At 34.8% G+C, this 21,115-nt stretch overlaps 1 protein-coding gene across 3 annotated transcripts in view; it reads left to right on the forward strand.

Moving 5' to 3' along the window:
* Nucleotides 1-21,115, forward strand: part of LOC150103929 (cell adhesion molecule Dscam1-like) — a 563,926-nt gene that overhangs the window by 538,166 nt on the left and 4,645 nt on the right. The window contains exons 24-30 of one of the 3 annotated variants that reach the window (XR_016548664.1): nucleotides 6,509-6,678; nucleotides 7,792-7,890; nucleotides 8,067-8,249; nucleotides 9,081-9,374; nucleotides 12,928-13,083; nucleotides 13,193-13,381; nucleotides 15,928-16,113. Coding sequence is in view for 2 of the 3 variants with exons in the window: in XM_090396610.1 (XP_090252736.1) it covers nucleotides 6,509-6,678; nucleotides 7,792-7,890; nucleotides 8,067-8,249; nucleotides 9,081-9,374; nucleotides 12,928-13,083; nucleotides 13,193-13,381; nucleotides 15,928-16,076 (1,240 nt within the window). In the remaining variant the exon portion in view is untranslated. The remainder of the gene's footprint in view (nucleotides 1-6,508; nucleotides 6,679-7,791; nucleotides 7,891-8,066; nucleotides 8,250-9,080; nucleotides 9,375-12,927; nucleotides 13,084-13,192; nucleotides 13,382-15,927; nucleotides 16,114-21,115) is intronic. The other 2 variants (XM_090396609.1, XM_090396610.1) reach the window with 2 other exon arrangements.

Here is a 21,115-nt window from a genome sequence, read left to right on the forward strand (position 1 = left end):
GACTCATTTTTTTCGTTATAAGTACAAATCCAAATCGTTATAGAAAATCAATGAATTCTCCCTTATCATTACGTCCTTAAAAGGACTGGCTTAAAAGGGCGAAGCAAGAATGCTTTTCATATTTCCCGTTGTCTATAGAGGAGAGTCTAAGGATAAGATGTCATCGAGCTATACTGTATAACGCTCTGATCATGGCAAGAGCATAACGGCAATAGCCGAGCCTCAGTTAGAACTTCATTGGCTACAGCATTGACATCCGTTACCCTCCCAGGATGGTAACCTGGAATTCCAAGGTCCCATGTTCATTGACCATTGACGTTACTGACAGGATGAGTGAAGCACAAGTGCTTTTCATATTCCCCTTTATCTGTAATGAGAGTTATTTGGGAATGGGAGATTTGTGAGCAATTAAGCTCGCCCTCTAAGGGCAGTAGTGTTAGCTATGATCGGTTGAGAGAAGAATAGCCTTGGTCTTTTGTGTTTGTAGTAATCAGTCTCATTGTAATTGACAGCTTGCACGATTAGTGGGTTTGAATGTGAACTTGACTTCACAAAGAATTTTTCTGCAAGATCACGAAGAAGGGAGGAGATGTATGGAGTGCCGGTTTCTCGGTGAATTTGTGAATTTCTGATGAACCACGGTGCATCCAGGATCATCCTAAGGCATTTGTTTTGGATTCTCTGTAATTTTGAAATGTTTGATCTTGAAGTGTGACTCCATGCTGGTGAGGCGTAGGTAATGACTGGCCGTATTACCATCCGGTAAAGAAGCAATTTATTATGTAGGTTCAATTTGCTCTTGCGGTTGATCAATGGGTAGAGCTGAGCTATGACTTTGGAAGATTTGGAGCAAACGAGATTGATGTGTTTGTTGAAAAGGAGTTTCTTATCCATCAATACCCCAAGATATTTGGTCTCTGAATGCCATGGGATCTTTTGACCAGAGAGCAGGATGTCTTTTTTGTTGCAGATCTTTCTTCTTGAAAACATCATGGCTGAGCTTTTGAGGGGGTTTACTTGAATTCTCCAGTTGGTGAACCAGTTTGCTAGCTCATTGATACTTCCTTGGAGTCTAGTGATTGCTAGGTGAGGGCTGAGCGATCTAGCTAGAATAGCGGTGTCGTCGGCATAAAGAGCCGTAGTAGTTGTTTTTGGGTTGAGAGGAATATCTGCCATGTAAGTTGTGAAAAGTATTGGTGTCAGAAGAGCACCTTGAGGTACTCCCGCCAGGATTTTGCGCCTTGAAGAAACAATTCCGTTGAGTTTTACTTGCATGTATCTTTCATTGATATATGAATATATGAGTTTCACTAGTTTAATTGGGATATTGTTTTCAATTAGTTTGAAGATAAGGCCTTGATGCCAGACCTTATCAAAGGCCTTGGCAACATCCAAAAATACAGCAGCAGTATGAAGGTGCCAGTTAAAGCCATGAGTGATATGTTCTGTTAGTCGGTGAATTTGCTGCACCGTGTTGTGAGCTTTGCGAAACCCAAATTTCTCATTTGGGATTATTTTCTGTTGGTCCACTGCTGATTGTAGTCTTGATAGGATGACCTTTTCTATTACTTTGCCAAGACAGGAAAGAAGACTGATGGGCTTGTAGCTTTGGGGAAGTTGTGGGTTATTACCATGTTTTTTCAGAGGTATAATGTCTGCGATTTTCCAATCAGAGGAAAAGTATTGGAATCTAAAAATGGAATTGGTAATATTAACTAGATGAATTATGGCTTTCCGTGGGAGTAGCTTTATTATTCTATTGGTAATGCTGTCAGGGCCGGGGGCCTTTTTATTCTTCAGATGGGAAATGATATTTATTATTTCTGTTGGAGATGTGGGGGTGATGGTTTCTGAATCATCCTTAGGCTGACTTAGTGCATTTCTAACTTTACGATGAACTTTGTAAATAAGATTGATATTTAAGTTTGTATAAGATGGGCTGCATTGATTTTCCAGATTGTCAATTAGGGCTTCTGCTTTTTCTTCATCTGTGTGTGCAACTCCAAGATTGGTCTTTAAAGGGGGAAGTGGTTGTCTTTTGGTACGAAGAGATTTTACAAACTTCCACATGGAGTTATCTTCTGGGTTGATTTCCTTCAGTTTGGTTTCCCATTTGGAGTTCCTGTGGACCTGGAGGGCTTCTCGAACCTGTCTGTTCAAAGTGTTTAAGGTTGCTTTGTCCTGAGGGGCTCTGGTGTTGTGATATCGCTTTCTGGCCTTGTTTTTGGCTCTAATCTGGTCCATTATCTCTTCTGGGATCCAGTTAGGAGCGTGGAAGACAGTAGTTTGAGTGACTGATGCTATTGCTGTGTTGATTTGCCTAGTTAAATTGTTTACAGCTTGACCTATTACATCTTTTTTACGAATGACAAGGGGAGGAGGACCGATGTGAATTGGAAGAACCTTAGAGAGCTTGTCCCATGGTGTGAAAGAATGATGGGGAGAGAGCTGGTCTTGAAGTCCTAACCTGAGTAGGATGGGATTATGATCTGAGTTAAGCTCTTCTACTGTCTCCAGCTGGTATTGATATTTGATGTTTCTGAGGATAACTATGTCTAATACATCAGAACTTCCTGATGGGCTGTAGTGGGTGGGCTCAGTGGGTCCAGCTACTATTGATGAGTTGAGTAATGTGTAGTTGTATAAGGTACGGCCTTTGGTGTTGATTGACGAACTGAACCAGGCCGTATGTTTGGAGTTAAGGTCTCCAGCTATAATTATGGAATCCGTGGAGCCGAGGATGGAGTCTAAGTCTGCTGTCAATAGTGGAATACTGGGAGGATTGTACGCTGCGTAGATTTTGAGTTTGCCAGCGTTATTAGTGTGCACCTCCACACCCGTCACCTCAAGGTTTAGAGTTTGGGGGTTAGTCAGAGAGTTGTGGCTTAAATAACTTTTGATAAAAATAGCTGTTCCGCCGCCACTAGAATTAAGTCTGTCTGTCCTGTATAAAATATAACCTCTTAGTTTTGGATTGTTTGATGGTCTGAGTTGGGATTCACTGATCAAGATTATGTCTGGATTGTATCTTTTTGCAAATTCTTGCAGTTCGAGAATTTTGTTTGTTACGCCATTGGCATTCCAAGCTGTTATCATGAGAGAATTTGGTTTAAATTTTTTAAACATTATAGAGAGCTGTTAATATGGATTGGGTTTCTAGGTAGAATCTTTTTCTGGAGGATGGTGAGGTGCTTGCTTTGCTGAATTCATGCAGCATTGTTGCAAGTGACGAGGTTAAAGCTGATGTGAGATTAGAGCTTGTTCGCTCTTGCGATGAAGAAGTCTGGGTTCTTACCGCTTCCGCATATGATTTGGACATGGTTGAGGGTCGAGTGCCTTCCTGTGATGTCGAATGTGAGGTAATATGATCTGGAGGGCGAACTGCTTGAATGTGCATTATGTCATTTCTTGGAGGAGCATGGTTACTTCTTAATGATCCACGGTTTTTTGGATGGAAAAGGCAACCCTTGTAATTAGAGGGGTGTGGTCTTCTACAGTTGGCACAACAGGCAGGTGTCGACCTGGGTTTGGTGCAGGAGTTGGTTTGATGACCCTCACCGCATTTTAGGCATCTATATGCAGCTCTGCACAGTTTTTGGGCATGCCCGAACCTCTGGCATCTGTGGCACTGCCCTGCCGATGCCTTCTTCCTTAGAGGTTCTGTTGTGATTTTAAGTTTACAGATGTCCGTTACTTCATAGATGCTTTTTTGTGTGTTGGAGATTTCGACCAACACCAGTGGCATTAGTGTTTTATCTGACCTCAACATTCTACTGACTTTGGTTGGAGTCAGTCCTTGATTGATGAGGTCAGCTGTGATCTCATCAGTTGTGATGCCTTCAGCCACTCCTCTTAGAACTACCTTTAAGTTCTTCTCGCTTGCAAGCTCAAAGGTGTGGAAGGGCAGTTTTGAGTTGTCAAACATTTTCGTCATCAAGCGATAATCAGTGACAGTGGTAGGGTGGATCTTTACACCCTCTTCAGTATTTCTTGCCCAGGAAAAATTGATATTATGTTCTCCTAGGGATCTTGAGACTGAGGTCCATTTGTCTTTATCTCGAAGGATAACTGGAGGGACCTTTTCTTTTCTGTCTTGGGAGATATGATTTTGTTGAGTTGTTACATTATCTTCCAATTCACCTCCCGATGTTCTTCGTCTTTCATTAGATTGTTCCTCATGAGAACCATCGAACTGTCGGGGAATCTTTGTAGGTAGAACAGGTGTAATGTCCTCTTCTATGTCCAAATCATCCTCTTCAGTGTCATTTACTTGAGTGAAGAGATTCAAGCAATATCAAAATACAATTTATTTATGTTTTAGCTATTGAAATACCTAAAGGGTTAATAATTAAAATAATATTTTTAAAGTTATTTTTATAAATTAATTAATTTTACTTAAATAATAATATGTAATAAATTACATTATAAATATTTTTATTAAAATTACTTTAAAGTATTAAATAATCAAAATGTAAAAATAATATATATAAAGTTCTAATTTTTTTATTGGAACTAAATTTAACAAGAGTATATAGAATAAAAATAGTAATATAAAAAATATAAAATATATAAATTTTATATTAAAAAAAACAATCAAAAAATAGAGTGAAAAAATGCATGTTACACCACGTATTGCATGTAATAATCATGATACTTCTTTGCATACCGTACAGCAAAAAGCAAAAGAATGAATTTATTTGTAGAATATAACTTTAATGGCGTGGAGTATTTAGCAAGAATAGCCTCCCTTGCTTACATATGAGTCATCTAATTAGGTGGGGGTTATGTAATTAATGTAGCTGGTTTACCACTCATTTTTTGCACACACCCCCCTTAAGGGCGAATGTGTTACGTCTGCTATATGCGTGTTGACGTCACTAATTTGTTTGTTTTGAGAGATTAAAAACTCGATTTTCAGGGATTTAAAACCCCTCTATCGCAGTATGAGACCGAATAACTCACCTTTAATTGAAAAACCTTGATAAAGAGTTATTTGCGTCCTACATGGGATTTAAACCCAGGTCTTTCCAACTCAAAGGCTCTATCGATACCATCTGAGTCACTGATGTTTTCGATCTACAGAAAAAAACCAACAGAGGAAGATAATGCTAATGCTCACTTCTCATCATCATTCTTCTCAAAAGTCTCACACCATCGAATCTTTTGCACATGCCTTTATGTTCCAAAGAAGCTCTTTTATAACACGAATTGCAGCATATTAGAACAATTTTTCTTTCTAATTTACACCCGAATCTAATTTTTAAGATCATAAACAACTATAACCTTAAGTGCTGAATAATCTTACTAAATACACCTTACCATTTTAGTTAATTTGTGTGTGGGATGGTGTCTTCTACAAATTTATTATTTTATTTTATTTTTTTAAAATAAATGAATAAACAAAATTTAAAAAATTCATTTTGAAAGTTTTTTATTGTTTTGCTCGTGATAGGCAGATCGAGCTCTCCTACACACGTAGCATTTCATATTTGTACTGCTTACTTTTTTCAAAGAAAAAAGGGAAAAAAAATCGAAAGAGAAAAGAAGAAAGAAACGAATAATGGACAACAGATTAAAAATTTCTGTTAATTTTTTAAAAATTGTGTTCTTATTTTATTATTCTTTATCGCTCTGTCACACAATTTCAATGATAATGGTCATGATACTTGAATGAAACTTCCATGATAATGATTTTTTTTCCTCTTGTAATTGTTATTATCCTGTAAGCCCACAGATATGAGACCCTTAGACACGTCTGCGCATGTCCGAACAGGGAGAATCCATTCCGATAATAGGATAATCAATCCGACTTGTGGGATGAGTTGTTTATTATTACACGTAGGAAAATTAACTTTTTTTTTATAATTTTTTTTTTTGTATAACAGTTGGAAAATTTTACGTATTAAGCACGTGATTTTGCGTGTTGGTGACCAATCCGTACATCAGCTTGTTTCTTTTCCGTCTTCAAACTGAATTGACTCTTCTTGGCGACTTGCCAGACTAGGGTGTCGGATCTGTGGTCGGACAGTAACGTTTTCTACTTAATATCTTTAGCTTTTATCATATGAATTTACAGCAATTTGCATTGATTTATTTCAAAAAATATTTTGCGAATTATTAAAATAATTAATCTTTGCAAATAAAATAAAATTATACGAATATTTCTTTTATTATACTTCTTTTATTTAATATATTAATATAACCTTAGTTGTTTGAAAAATATTTTCTAAATTATCTGTTTTTTGAAATATATTTTTGCTGAAACACTGAATCTTTCAAGTATAAATTTTACATTATTTGTTACATTTCACGTACTCTGATATAGTTGTGAAACAGATTAATAATTAAATATTTGAAAATATTTGTCAGTACAAAAACAAAGTAATGAGATGGCGCTTGCTGCAAATAGAATGACGTCATGGTGTTTTTGAAGTGCTTACTGAGAATAGTTTTATAAGTTCAAAGGTGGCATTGCTATAACCGGTTGGTTGTGATTTTTGTTTTCCAGGGGTAAATCTGTAGTGGATCCACTTGTAGTGGATCAACAGCGTATTCGGGTGTTGATGAATGGGTCTCTGGAAATTAGTAGCATAGACGACGATTACGCGGGAAATTACACTTGCCGAGCGGATAACAAATACGGTGCTGACGAAATTGGATTCTCCTTGACAGTGAGAGGTAAGTCTGGTGCAGTCAATTACAATGAGGTTTTAGGTGAGTTTTGCTTCCTGCTTTTTGGGACGTATTTCTAGAGGTTTCTAACATATTTCTGTTTTCATTTACAAGCTAAGCATGCAGATGATAAAGGTAAGTACTCTCTCTCTCTCTCTCTGTATCGTTTATTTTACACTAAATCTCATCAAGAAGTTCCCAAATTAACTTTTTTGAATGTCATATTTTCTCTACTTCACACTCAAGGGATTTCTACGCTGGAAATCACTGTAACTGCAGTCACACTGACTTCTGTTAAAGTAAATCGATGATCCTCGAGATGGAGTTTCATTTTTGGGAAGAGGCAACAAAAGTAAGGATCTCGCTAGAATGTTGCCAATATGTTCACAGCTCTGGAGCATTATTTTTTATCATATGGTGAGAATTGTAGGTATGAAGCATGCGTAGATACGATGTTTGTCCAAATTATCTATGAACAGGACTACCAATTCCTATGATTCCTGGAGACGACTTTGGTTAACACAAAATGATGCTACACAGTATTGCATACGAAAAGATGGTAGTCCTGTCACATGTTTCTTAAACGTTGAGGACCAAGTAGTTAAAGAAATAGTTTTCGGCATCTTTTTTTATCGAAACAAAAAAGAACTCATTTTAAACTTGCTGACGGACCTTTAGATATTTCCATTCTAACTTGTTTAGTGTTTTATTATTATTAAGATGTATTTTTAAGTTAGTTAACTTCAAGTATCTCCTTGGCAGACTTCTTTCTTCATACAACATTTGGTCGGGTAAAGCGGCCTTAGTTCAAATCTCAATTATCTAGGCATCATCAAGGAAGGCTTAGTTAACCGGTCTTGGACAAAGGAGGGGGATTTATGATTTTCCTCTACAAAACAGTCAAACCATCTGAGAACGTGTAAACAAGTAACATGCTGTAAACGATATTTACAGCCATACTACACCAAAATGCTTCTGTGTTTACGCACGAACACACACACACACACACACACACGTTTGGCAGGCTCAAACAGGGAATGGTAGACTTTTACTAGTACTATAGCTTATCTTATTGGTTATTGCTAATTAAAAAACTGAGGTTTGCATTCATTTTTCTAGTGCTACAACCTCCTAGCTCGGTAACAGTAGGAAGTACCACTTCCTCCTCGCTTCATGTATCGTGGACTATGGATGCTAGAGGAAGAGCAAGAACAAAAGGTAACAATCAGCTACATTCAGATAAATTTTGATTTTAATTATTTGAAAGCATCCTATGCAGTAATCAAAAACTTGAGTACTATTCAAAAATAAATAAATAAAAATAAAAAACTAAAATAAAATAAAATAGTAACCTTAACAGAAAAATTGTTTTATTCTTTTTTTTTTCTTTCTAGATTACATAATCAGATTTAAGAGAGAATTTGGTCAGTGGGAAGAGGTAAAAGCGTCCAAAACAACCTCATTCACTGTGGAAAATTTGCAGTGCGGCACCAAATACTTCATGTATGTTGCTGCTGTCGGTAACGCTGGTGAAGGTGAACCGAGTGATATTGTTGCCGGAAAAACAGACGGAAGTGGTGAGTTTCGTGCTATTTTAGACAAAAGGAATCAAAAAGTGCCAGGTTGCCATTTTCAGGGACAAATTCCAGATACAAAAATCTTAGAACTTGAACTGTTCTAAGATTTTTAGGGATATTAAAGGGATATTAACAAACACTTTTAACATTTTCATTATTTTTGGTATTAAAAATTATTTAAAAATCATTAAATCGCTATTAAAATGATTAATTTTAAATTAGCTAATAAAATTTAATTCTTCAAGCCAATAACTAAAAAATTCTAAATTTTAAATTAGAATATATTAATAAACCATTTAATTATATGAATACTAATAATATGCAGCTTGTTAGTATGCTTTGCTTGTGAGTAGTTAAGTTTTACTTTTATTGTTATACGCAAATTTTAAAAAGTCATTTAATTTAAATACCTAAATTTTAATTTAATTTTTTGAGATCCATGACTGTTTAATTCTAAATTTTTTTTAGAATCAATTAATACACCATTTATTTTTTAATACTAATGAGATTTTAATTTGTTATTATTAAGACAATTAAGTTGATAACATGTTATTTAGATTTTCATTTGATATTTTTTATTTTAAGTTATTTGTTTATTAGATAAGTTGAAATATATTATCATATTACCTCTTTTTTGGGAATTCTATTTTTATGTCAAATAATGTTTGAGTTTGCGATAGAATTATGGTAATCGTAAACGTCTGTTTTCTGTTAGTACTGTGATGGCGAAATGTTTGCAATACCAGAAGAATAGCATAAATGATTTCCAAACTCAGCTTTTTTAACCTCCTTACTTCCATCTGTCAAACCTCTACTATTTGACTTTTACAGCCCCTACCGCTCCCGCCAAAGAAGTTTTCACAATCCCGAATTCTACGACTATCTTACTGCACTTGAGTAAATGGGATGATGGAGGATGTCCTGTTAAGTCGTTTGTTTTAAGGTACAAAAGACTTCACACAAGCGATTGGCGTACTGCAGCCAACAATGCCAGTCCACATCAAGAGCGGATTTTGATTAGGGATCTGTCACCTGGTACCTGGTACAACATCAGAGTCACTGCTCATAACGGAGCAGGGTCTACAGTGGCGGAGTACGAAGTTGCCACACTTACGTTAACTGGAGGTAAGTGGTCTTCCACTTCTGCTTGAGTATTTGTTTAAAATACTTCACCAATTTTTTATCATAATTTCTGAAAACGCTTTCATGAACTTTTGTTATTCCTGTTGTTGTTCATGTTAATGTCTATTGTTGGAGAAAGATTTTTTCAGTTGTTATTTTATCCCTCTGTCAATAATACGAGAAAAGCAATTCACAAAACTATTGAAACAATTGATCGGAGGCTCATGATATGAAAATATTGGGTTCAGCAATGTTTTAGGAAGAATTTTGATTGATAGAACGCTAGTATACGAAAATGCACATTACACCTTGTTCATTTGTTCGCATCGGGATAGACTTTAGTTGGAAACCACGTTGAAGGTCTGAGTATTCTATGGATTTTGATGGTCCTAAACTTTCCAACTGTATATGAAGCATTATGTTTGCTAAAAGACTCAACAGTTTCATATAACGAGGCATAAGAATACTCAGGTATAACCGCATGAAGAGAAAATATAAGAAAGATTTAAAAAAAATAATAATATAATTTAGGAACATGTGTTACAGAATGTCATTATCCTTAACGTTGCATCAGCATGGATTCGATGAAGAACCTATATATATATATATATTATTTTTGAGGAAAAGGGAAACATTGTCTAAATCAGTGGTTCTTTATCGGTGTTCCGCGAGAAGTTCTGGAATTTGTCATTTTAAAATTAATTTGCCAGTACAAATTAATGTAATGATGGTTTAATTGATTATTAATCAATAATTAATTATTGATTTATAATAAAAATCAACTAAATTACCAATTAATTATTAATTTATACATTACAAAATAACCAAGGTGTTCCGTCAAAATTTCAGGATTTGTGAAGTGTTCCGTAGTCAAAAAAAGTTTGAGAAACACTGGTCTAAATTCTTCCTTCTGATTGTTTCATCTAATGGAGAGGTGTAGATCCGAACAGCCCGATGGGTATTCAACTTTATGGAAATTTAACTTAATTTATGCGCTCATAATATATATATTCATCAACGATGACGGTGTTCTATAGAACACCTTCGATCAACCTTATAGTCCTTATAAGGACTGGCTTAAAGGGGAGAAGCATCTTTTCATCTTCCCCGTTATCTGTAGAGGACAGTGTAGGGATAAAGTGTTATTGAGCTATTAAAGCTCTGATCATGGCAGGAGGGTAACAGCAATAGCCGAGCCTCAGTTAGAACTTCATTGGCTACAGCATTGCCATCCATTGCCCTCCAAAGGTATTGGATTGAATGAATCAATCACCGCATCTCACGGTCGATTTATTACCCCTTCGATCAACCAACTTTTTTTTCTTTTAATTATAAAGTAAATAACAGAAATTCAAAATGGTGTATTGAACTATTTCTTTTAATATTACTATTATTACAAATAATAAATAAATTAATTAAATGAATTAATTAATTAAATTAATTAATTTAATAAATAAAAATAATTAATAATTTAGAAAATATTTATATATTTCAAGATGTTTCATAGATAAACATAATATTTCTGGATTAATGGTGTAATTACTTTCATTCCTAACATATAATTAACATATGTACATTGGTACAACATATAAAGTAAAATTCATTATAAATTACAACTCGAGTAATTGCTAATCATTGTGAAGAATTTCCAAAAATAACTTTTAAAAATAACTGTTATAATAATATTATATTTACAATGAATCCTGAAATAGTAAAGTGTGTTTTTACAGAACAGTTTTTCCCATATTGCTCGTTTAATGCTAAAAGTCAAAGGTAAAGTGGCATGAACAAAGGACTGAATGGCTTGCCTTGTCATTGGAATAAATAGAATGCTTCATTGATTGCATTTTTGTTGGGAATATCCGTGGTTTGTTAAGAGATGGAAGCTAATGGATGAGTTATTGCATTCCTGATAAGAAAAAAACAGCTCTTTTATCCAGTGTCTTCAGACTGAGTCTGAGTTTTTTTTTTTTTAAAAAAAAAAGAAAGAAACGAGTTATTTGAAATTAACATAGGATGCATCTCGTGTGACGGGAAGCAAAGGATGGGGTTTGCATACAATTAAGCGTTTGTTTCTGATCAGATGCTACTGGATCCACTGAAAGCCCGTATCAGCATCCTCTATTTTAGGCATGTCCTTTTCTACTACGACATTTATGGAATTTTTAAAAAAAATCTTTCTTATGTTTTCTCTTCATTTTGGGATGATAGAAGACGAAGAAACAAAGTGGGCTGTGTGATTTTGTCACTTTGTCACACAGCCCTCATAGTCTTAGATACCTCGTTGTAAACCACTACCGCAACGATAAAATCTGCCTTCCTTTTGGCAAAATAAAACAGTCTTAAGTCAGAAGCGGAATTATCATGTCTTTTTCCGTGATAATTTACATTTACATTTTAATTAAATCAACCTATGGTGAACGGAGTTGGATACAACCGATAAAGATTTTAATCAGAAGCGAGAAACTATATCGAGAAACTGGCTCGAAACATGTTTAGGCTAAAATGTATGAAACATTTTAGGTACTTATTTTGGTTACCACCTCTGGATCTGACTCCCACTGACGAGACCTCAATAAAGGTCGAAACCGGTTGGAAGCTTAGGTGATGAATGGCAATGCTGTAGCCCATGAAGTTTTAACTGAGGCTCGGGTGTTGCTGTCACTCAGGTCCTGGGGGAGGGGGGTAATGAATGGCAATGATGTTACCTATGAAGATAACTGAGGCACAGCTGTTCTGTTACCGCTAAAATGACATATGAGCAAATGAGCGGCTCTGCTCGGTGGTGGGGTGAGCCTGTTACTGAGGGGAACAACGCTGAGTTTTTGGAGTTTGACCTGTACTTGAACATTCAAAAAAGATCGGAACCGGTTGCCGGCCTGGTTAGCCGAGCGGTTAGTGTATGAAACATTTTGAGCGGTTAACGTATCCGCTCTCCAGCCAAAAGGCTGCGGGTTGGAATCCCGCCATGGGTATGGATGTTTGTGATTGTCTGTGAAAATATTATTAGGCTAAAATGTATGAAACATTTTAAGTACTTATTTTGGTCACCACCTCTGGGTCTGACTCCCACTGACGAGACCTCAATAAAGGTCGAAACCGGTTGGAAGCTTAGGTGATGAATGGCAATGCTGTAGCCCATGAAGTTTTAACTGAGGCTCGGGTGTTGAGACTAGTTGTGATCGGCGGTGGATGATGAAGGTGGAGCGGAGATTTGTAGAGTAGGTGTCCTCCCTTGATGAGTCTTTGGACTCCCTGGAGGTTATTACGTAATAATAATAATAATTATTATTATTTAACACATAAATAGGAGTTTATCTTCACATTATCTAGTTAATTAGTTATCCAGATGTTTGTTAGTGCTGTTACATTTTCGCAGCTGCAAATATAGAACTCCTAACATCTCGCCGATTTTTTTTTTACATTTTTATTTTAATTTTTATTTATTTTTTGTTTTTGTAATACAGTGTATAGCAGTTGTGTAGACGAACTTGCAGTATCCAGTTTTTAAATACAATCCGTGTAGTTTTGATTTCACCATATCTGTCTCTTCCAGGGACTGTAGCCCCCATCGTCTTACAGGAAATCAGAGAACATCTGAATATCTGGGAAGACATTAATATTATCGTTCCCGTAGTTGCCGCCATCATTGCCTTGTCTGTTGTGATCGGAGTAGCGGTCTGCGTTTGTGTCAAGAAACGCCACAATGCAGGTGAGCCTCAAAATGACGAAGATAATCAATATCAACTCTAAACAGCTTAAAAGATACAATTTCACCAACCTTTCTAAGTGATTTCAATTAATACGTTTCTTTTTTAAAGATGATTTATATCAGAGGAGAGGAATCAATCCAAATGGAGCAGCTTTGATGAATCAAGTGCCAAAGAAACACGTAGATAGCCTTCCAGTGAGAGACAATTCAATGTACCAAACTTGTGTTCCTAAAGTGCCTGTGGCGACCGTAGAACCTCCTGGACAGGAGCAAGCGTTGCAAGGGGAACAACAGAACTGTGAGTACACTGAGTTGCCCTGTTAGTATAGCCTGTATCGACGTAGAATAATAAAATACAGTAGAGCCGCGATTAAATGCCTTGAAGAATTCTACAGTAACTACTGTCTGTATGTTAATATAATTTATAATACAACACTAGATTGTATGCACTTTTACTGTAAGAAACTTGAGTGCTTGAGAGTGGTAACTACATGAGAACAAACGGAGCTTACTCCACCTTTTGCACGAACTGCCTTATTATCATATTGTCTATATATGCAGGCTAATCCCAAATAGCACGATTTAAAAAGTTTTGGCCTACTAAAGAAACCGGCTTCAAAACTTATACCTTGTACTGAGAGAGAACTGTAGCAAATGAAGAAATCTGTCAACAAACCTCATATCATCTACTTTGTTAACGGTAATAATGCTAACCTACTTCCACTGAAATATTACCATAGTGTTTCTAGACAACAACAATTTTCTAAACAAAGCGTGTATGCAATAGCTTAGTAAGTGTGTAATGCATAGTTGAAATCGATGCACATTGAGCATGATGATGATGATGATTAGCTTCCTTTCATCCATACGGATGGTAGGGGAAGCTATGCTACCCTACTAGGGGAAAGTGACTATGAGCAAGGTGGAGTCCCCTTGCCCTCCTTGCCGTGCTGTCCTATGGCTGTGTCCTGTATGTTCACAGGTTCGGTTTGCCTATTTGTGGGATGAAAAACCCCAGAATAAACTGGGGAAAACACCCTACTCCACGCCCAAGACCGGCTTGGCAATGGCTGAGGAAAATCCTTCAGCTCCTCACGTCTCCCACGGGAATCGAACCTAGGACACTCCTTCCCCAAGCACATGGTTGCAAAGCGCAAAGCCACTAGACTAACCGCCCGGACACATTGAGCATAGATTAATAAAATATCCTGAAATGTCGTTTGATGAATCCTCCATCTATGTTTATCACAATGTTCTACGTGCTTGTGTTCAGTTTAATTTTGCTTTACTTTGCTTTGCTCCAAGAATGTCAGCAGAGATATTTGGAAAAATTTGGCAATGAAAACAACTAATATAATTTTCACTTTTGTAATAAGATTTTTCTGTCCAATAGGTAGGCAGGCAGGTTTTCAAAATCAGATTGGTTATCACTGGATAGTAATATTAAGACTTTTATAGTCTAGGTACAAAAGTTTGATGTGTGTGTGTGTGTGTGTGTGTGTGTGTGTGTGTGTGTGTGTGTGTGTGTGTGTGTGTGTGTGTGTGTGTGTGTGTGTGTGTGTGTGTGTGTGTGTGTGTGTGTGTGTGTGTGTGTGTGTGTAAAATATTTTCCCAATAACAGCGTGCACTATTCTCACTTAAAGATCGGTTGATCTGAGCATGAGTCGTAATAAATGAAGGGCATTTATTACGACTAACAAATACCTGCTTTTTCAGGTATTTGCTAATTGCATTTTTTTTTTCTCAAAAGGTTTCCCAACTTGATCATTCTGTCCATGTGTGCGTGATGAACTGAATTGTATGTCATTAACCGAATATGAATAGAAAATAGCGATTTGTCAAAAAAATGCAGCGACAGTTTTTCGATTCCTTAAACATTTTTCTCCATTTTGACTCCCAAGATAATAATAATAATAATAATAATAATAATAATAATAATAATACTTTGGATATTAATAACACAAAATATGTTTGAAATAAGCACGTCTTAGGAGAGTCATCACTTCTCAAGTATTCTAGGGTAAATGCCACATTGATCGTGTAATAGTGGGGAAATTGTAGACCACATGAAACCCAGATAGATAGAGAGAGAGAGAGAGAGAGAGAGAGAAAAAAAAAAAATCCGGAGATTTATCCGACGGCTAATATGACTTTCGGATTGTTATTGTAAAATATATAGAAGTACAATTTCTATATTAAATTACTTTCTAATATTACTGTTAATTTTATTTTACTTTCTAGAATTGATAATATAATTTAATTCTCATTCAGTATTTTATTTTCATTTTGTACATTCAAGCACCGCATAAAGGCTGAATTGGTGAAGTTGTAGTCTCGTGTAGGTTTATCAATCAAAGACTACAATTTTTGATTTTGATTTTTTCAGAGATCTGCAAAACTCTTTTGCGGATCATCACCTATTTTGGTAAAAATAAATATTTAAATAAAGGAATATGAAATATGTTAGAAGTTTTACTATTTTTATAACCTAATTTGTATTAGTACATTTGTTTTATTATTATTTGATATTAGAGTTGAGAAGCATATTAAAAAAAATTATATATATATATATATATATTAGCCTCCGGAAACCTTTAGGGTAGGTGCACTTACTTTTCGTTAAAAATTTTCCAACTATAGTTTAAGAAAAACTACTTTATGCTAAGCCTAATCGCTAAATAGTATACTATAGTATAGTTTTCATTATAAATACAAGTTTCAATTGTGGATGGAATCAGCTACGTAAACTATACTAAATGGTTCTATATGATGTAAATGAATATTCGTAATTTCTGTTGGTTCTTTTCTTAGATTTTATTCTCTTTTCTTTTATTTTTCTCTTAGATTACGAAGACGATATCGCCCCTTATGCGACCTTCCGACTGCCTGGATGTGATTCGGATACGGAAAGTTCCCAAGGCACTGTTCGAGAGATGCAGACGTTTGGCCAGCAGTATCGACGGTCGCTTTTTGACCCTTCGGCTCAGTATGAGGTTCTTTGCCACGTAATCATCTTTCAGCGTTGACTAAGTAACTGATGAATGTCATCAGATCATAGCACAAAAAAAAAAAAAAAAAAAAAAAAAAAAAAAATTAAGTTAGCCTTTTGGCTTCGAAATTCCGTAACGCTCATGAAAAATGTCATTCCTTTCAATACACTTAAACGCGAATATCTCATATCCTACTTTAACATTAAACATTAAACTGCAAACATCTACAATGGTGGCAGATCGTAGTTTTAATGTGTTAAATTCAACTATGGGAATCAATGTAAAATCCATACCGTTCAAAATGTGGGCGACTAATCTCCATGGAGAGAACAAAAGGATTTTTTCAATACACGTGCTTTATGGGAATACATTGTACTCATGTGTGCGGGGATTATGAAAGCGGGTGGGGGAGAGAACAAATACAGTTGACCCTTGAACAACGTAGGGGTTAGGGGCGCTGATCCCAGCGTTGTTCGAAAATCCGCGTAAGCCCTTAACGTTTGACTCCCTAAAAACTAAACTACTAATAGGCTACTGTTGACTGGAAGCCCTACCGATAACATAAACAGTCGATTAACACATATTTTGTATGGTATGTATGTATATATACTATATTCTTACAATCAACAACCGTTTCTTTTCTCTAGCTTACTTGATTGTAAGAATATATACTATATTCTTACAATCAAGTAAGCTAGAGAAAAGAAAAGGTTGTTAAAGAAAATCATAAGGAAGTGAAAATACATTTGCAGTACTGTACTGTATTTATTGATATATACCGATATCTACATCAATATTGTCTTCTTTGATACAGAACACTGTAGATGTTATACGTATTACTACTAACACTAGACATCTAAAATGAAAAGATAATTTGAAAAAAGAAATTCATAATTATTTGCAGGTATAACGATTCATGCATTGATAACGAAGAAGCAGCTATATAATTGCTTTATGGTAGCCTAGTGTAATCGATACATTGCTTCCCGGTAGCCTACACTAATGAATGGATCGTCGTTATAATTTTTTATTTATGCTAATTAATAACAGTTAATTTTATGCAGTTATGATTTAACACTGCATCTTTACGTTTGTTTGCATTTCTCTCGACTGCGAATGGCTCATGTACGGTCTGTAAGTGTTTGTGAGCGTCAGTTTTGATACATTTTAACTTTTTATAATAGACTTGTGTATATTTTATGGCAATAAATGACAAACTAGATGAGTATCTACATACAGGGTAGTTCAAAATTCCACGTACAAACTTTGAATGGAGATAGAGAACATCAAAATCAACCAAAAGCATGATCGGAAAGTGATAGGTGGCGCTGTTCGCGAGCGCTCCAGGTGAGCAATTGGAGCGTTCTCATTCAAGCTTTCGACGTCGTACGAAGAACATGCGTCGTTTTTCAAACGCTGAGATGGCAGACATGCACCTCGTTTACCATATTATGTATCCAACTACTGTTGAACTGATCAGTTACGCCTAATAAAGTTTTTTACACTACTTGCTGCCTTGTGTTATTTCTGTATCTTTGTGTCCCTGTTAGTACCTTCTGGTCATGCGTTCCTATGTAAATATGGTTGATTTTGGTGTTTTCTATCTCCCTTCAAAGTTTGTACGTGGAATTTTGAACCATCCGATATATTTTATGCATTCATGACATACCTAACTTTTTCTTAATTTTTTTCGATATTTCTAAGCTACGTGGTTCGTCTGCGAGTTTTTTCAAATTGTCTCAAATCTCCAAAAATGTTTCCAATATGTTTATTCATAAAAAACTCTGTATAAGTGGATCGCTCAGTTCACCGCGTTCTTCAAGGGTCAACTATACTGCTGCTTTTGCAAACTAATTCAAACCACCAATAAGCAGAATGGTAGTGTCGCACCAGGCGATGAAAATCATTTACCACCTTCTCAAGTATACATGGTGTAGTAGAATTCGAACCCATAATCTGCAAAGTAAAAAATAAAGACATTGAACAACTAGAACGCAAATTGTACAGGGGAATATCAAACAGAGATTGATCACTCTTGGTTTTTGAGAAGGATAAAAATTAGTTTTCCATTGAAAAATGTCTAAGCAAGTTCTTTTGTTTTTTAACAAGACTAAACTATACAGATGTTATTAGGAAAGAATTGAAATCCAAGATCTAAATCCTGAAGATCTAATCATGAAGTCTGATGCAAAACATTAAATGGTTCAGCCAAGAAAATTTATTATTATAAATTTTATAATTACTTAAATTAAGGGGATATTAAATCCCACATAGTTTTAAAACCGAATAAGAAACTCAAAGATAAGAATCAGAGAGTTTCTTGCCGAATATAGTGAACTATAAAGTATCGGCGAACACTAGCGTTAGCCAAATGCAAGTGATCCTAGTACATAGTACAATACTGGGCAGCTCGTTGCAAAGGTGGAGGAAGAAGTTCAGATCGCTATTCTTAGGTATTTTCCATAATGTAAAAACACATTTCCTAGGAAATGTATGCTGTTATTACATTATGGAGGGAGGTCATTACCCCTCCATAATGTAATAACAGCATACATTTCCTAGGAAATGTGTTTTTACATTATGGAAAATACCTATGAATAGCGGTCTGAACTTCTTCCTCCACCTTTGCAACGACTGCCCAGTATTGTACTATGTACTAGGATCACTTGCATTTGGCTAACGCTAGTGTTCGCCGATACTTTATAGTTCACTACATTTGGCTAACGCTAGTGTTCGCCGATACTTTATAATTCACTATATATTCGGCAAGAAACTCTCTGATCTCTGATTCTTATCTTTGAGTTTCTTATTCGGTTTTAAAACTATGTGGGATTTAATTTAATATCCCCTTAATTTAAGTAATGTTTTCATTGCCGAAATGAAGCTTATTAGCTCTTTATACGTAAATAAATTTTATAATATTATAATATAATAATAATATTATTAAAAATAATATTATTATTATTTTATTATAATAATAAAATAAGAACTCTGTAATATGTCAAAAAAATGTAGATAACCCAGACAAAAAGATGAAAGTTCCTAGCAAGTAAGTCAACAGGTGTAATGAAATTTTCATAGAAAAAAAAAAATTAAGAAAACTAAGCATAGCTGTGAGTAAAAATAGCGCAACAAAAATCATAGGAATACTTTACGAAGAATATCAGAAAGGTGGTAGTTGGTTTTGGAAGCTATGGAAAAAGCTTAGAAATGAAAGAAAAAATAAGGGATCAGAAATAATCATTCAGTAAGGATATTCTGGAATAATTACTTAAAAAGTATTCAGTGAGATCAGTGGCAGAAATTTTCAGGATAAATTTGGGAATATATTTCAGGTAATTGGACGTAAAGTCGTTAAGAACCTGTAATATGAAAAAACGGGATAGATAACATAACCAGAAATATTAAAATAAGCAGATATTATTTTAGAAAAGCTATATCGAATAATTAAAGATGGCTTAGTCAGAAAGTTACCAGTGTTCCTAATAAAGTAGCCACTCAGTAGCCACTCAATAGAACTCTTAGGACCCTATTTTTACTTTACGACAAATAATTATTTGTTGTAACCATTTAAATAACTGCATTTAAGTTTTATAGATTTCAAAATCCCACGACAGAAACATCCGGATTGGATGTTTCTGTCGTGGGATTTTGAGATCTTGGGACTTTATAGTGGGTCTACAGGGACTATAGGTGAAGAAGAGGATCTGAAGAAAGACATAATGACAAGATATAATGTAATAATATGATGCAATTAGGACATAATACAGAGAAATAAATAATCTACATTTCTGCAGTTGAAACTGAAGGAGATGCAGGAAGATAGTTTAATGTGAAATTAAGTAAGACAAGGGTGCATGCTACTCCACTATTATTCACCAGCGATATGAATCGCATTATGAAAGAAAGTGACATTAAATTGGACATCAAAATCAGAAATATTAAACTCATTTGTTTAAGTTATGCAGATGATGGTATAATCTTCAAATACACTAAAAGGCTTCGGAAATTTAAATTAAATAAATTCTAAGTGACATTTGAAATTAGCAGCAACAAAATAGATAAATGGTTCAAATTTATCTGTTTTGTTGCTGCTAATTTCAAGTTTTTGTTGCTGCTAATTTGAAATTATGCTAATTGCATAATTTCAAATAATATCTATACTGAGCATAAAGCAATATTTTAGTATTCTGAGTTATTAGTTATCAATGTAATGCTTTCACAAAATCTGAGGCTCGTGATGCTTTTGGTGATCTTTTTTGTCTTTTATTTTTCGTATAAAAAAAGTTTATATTTTTTTTCACTAAATGCGAAAAAAATAAAAAGTAATTTTACATTATTAGACAACTTCGATTGGTTATTTTAATACACCTAAAAATTTATTACATGAGGTATTTATCTTAAGGTTATGAAGTCAACTGTATTATTAATATATTATTAATAAATATATATTATGAATGAAGAATATTAAGAATGAAAACAGAAAGATTACCAAAACAAGCCAGTACAAGCCATTAGGAAAAAGAAAACCAGGACGTCCTCTTAAACGATTCAACGATGACTTCTAAGGCCGGAACAGGCCATACTAGGCCTAAATCCTTGATACGTATGATGATGATGATGATGATGATGATGAAATATATATTATTCATATATTTTCAGAGTTATTTTTTTAGAAAAATTAGAACATCATTTCAAATAATATCTATACTGAGCATAAAGTATATATATTATTAATATATTTTGATGTTAACAGATTCGCATAAGGATACAATAAGAGAATGGATGACACATCCATTCTGCTTGCGTCTGGGCGCCCCCCCCCCGCCACTCCTAAAAATTATTCCAAAAGACTCAGTCGATTATTTGTGTATTACCCGAAATAGTAATCTTATTCATTGGATCTTTATAATGATATTTGTCAATATAAGACCCGTTTTTGCTTTTTTGATAATATATTTTATTTAGTTACTTAGTGTTGAATATTTAAATGTATTAGATGTAGTTAAAATTTTTCTAGATTGTATTTTTTCTAAAATAAA

The sequence above is a fragment of the Typopeltis vanoorti genome, chromosome 8, assembly GCF_054136105.1.
Source record: "Typopeltis vanoorti isolate ZY-2024b chromosome 8, IOZ_Tvanoo_1.0, whole genome shotgun sequence".
Classification (NCBI taxonomy): Eukaryota; Metazoa; Arthropoda; class Arachnida; order Uropygi; family Thelyphonidae; genus Typopeltis; species Typopeltis vanoorti.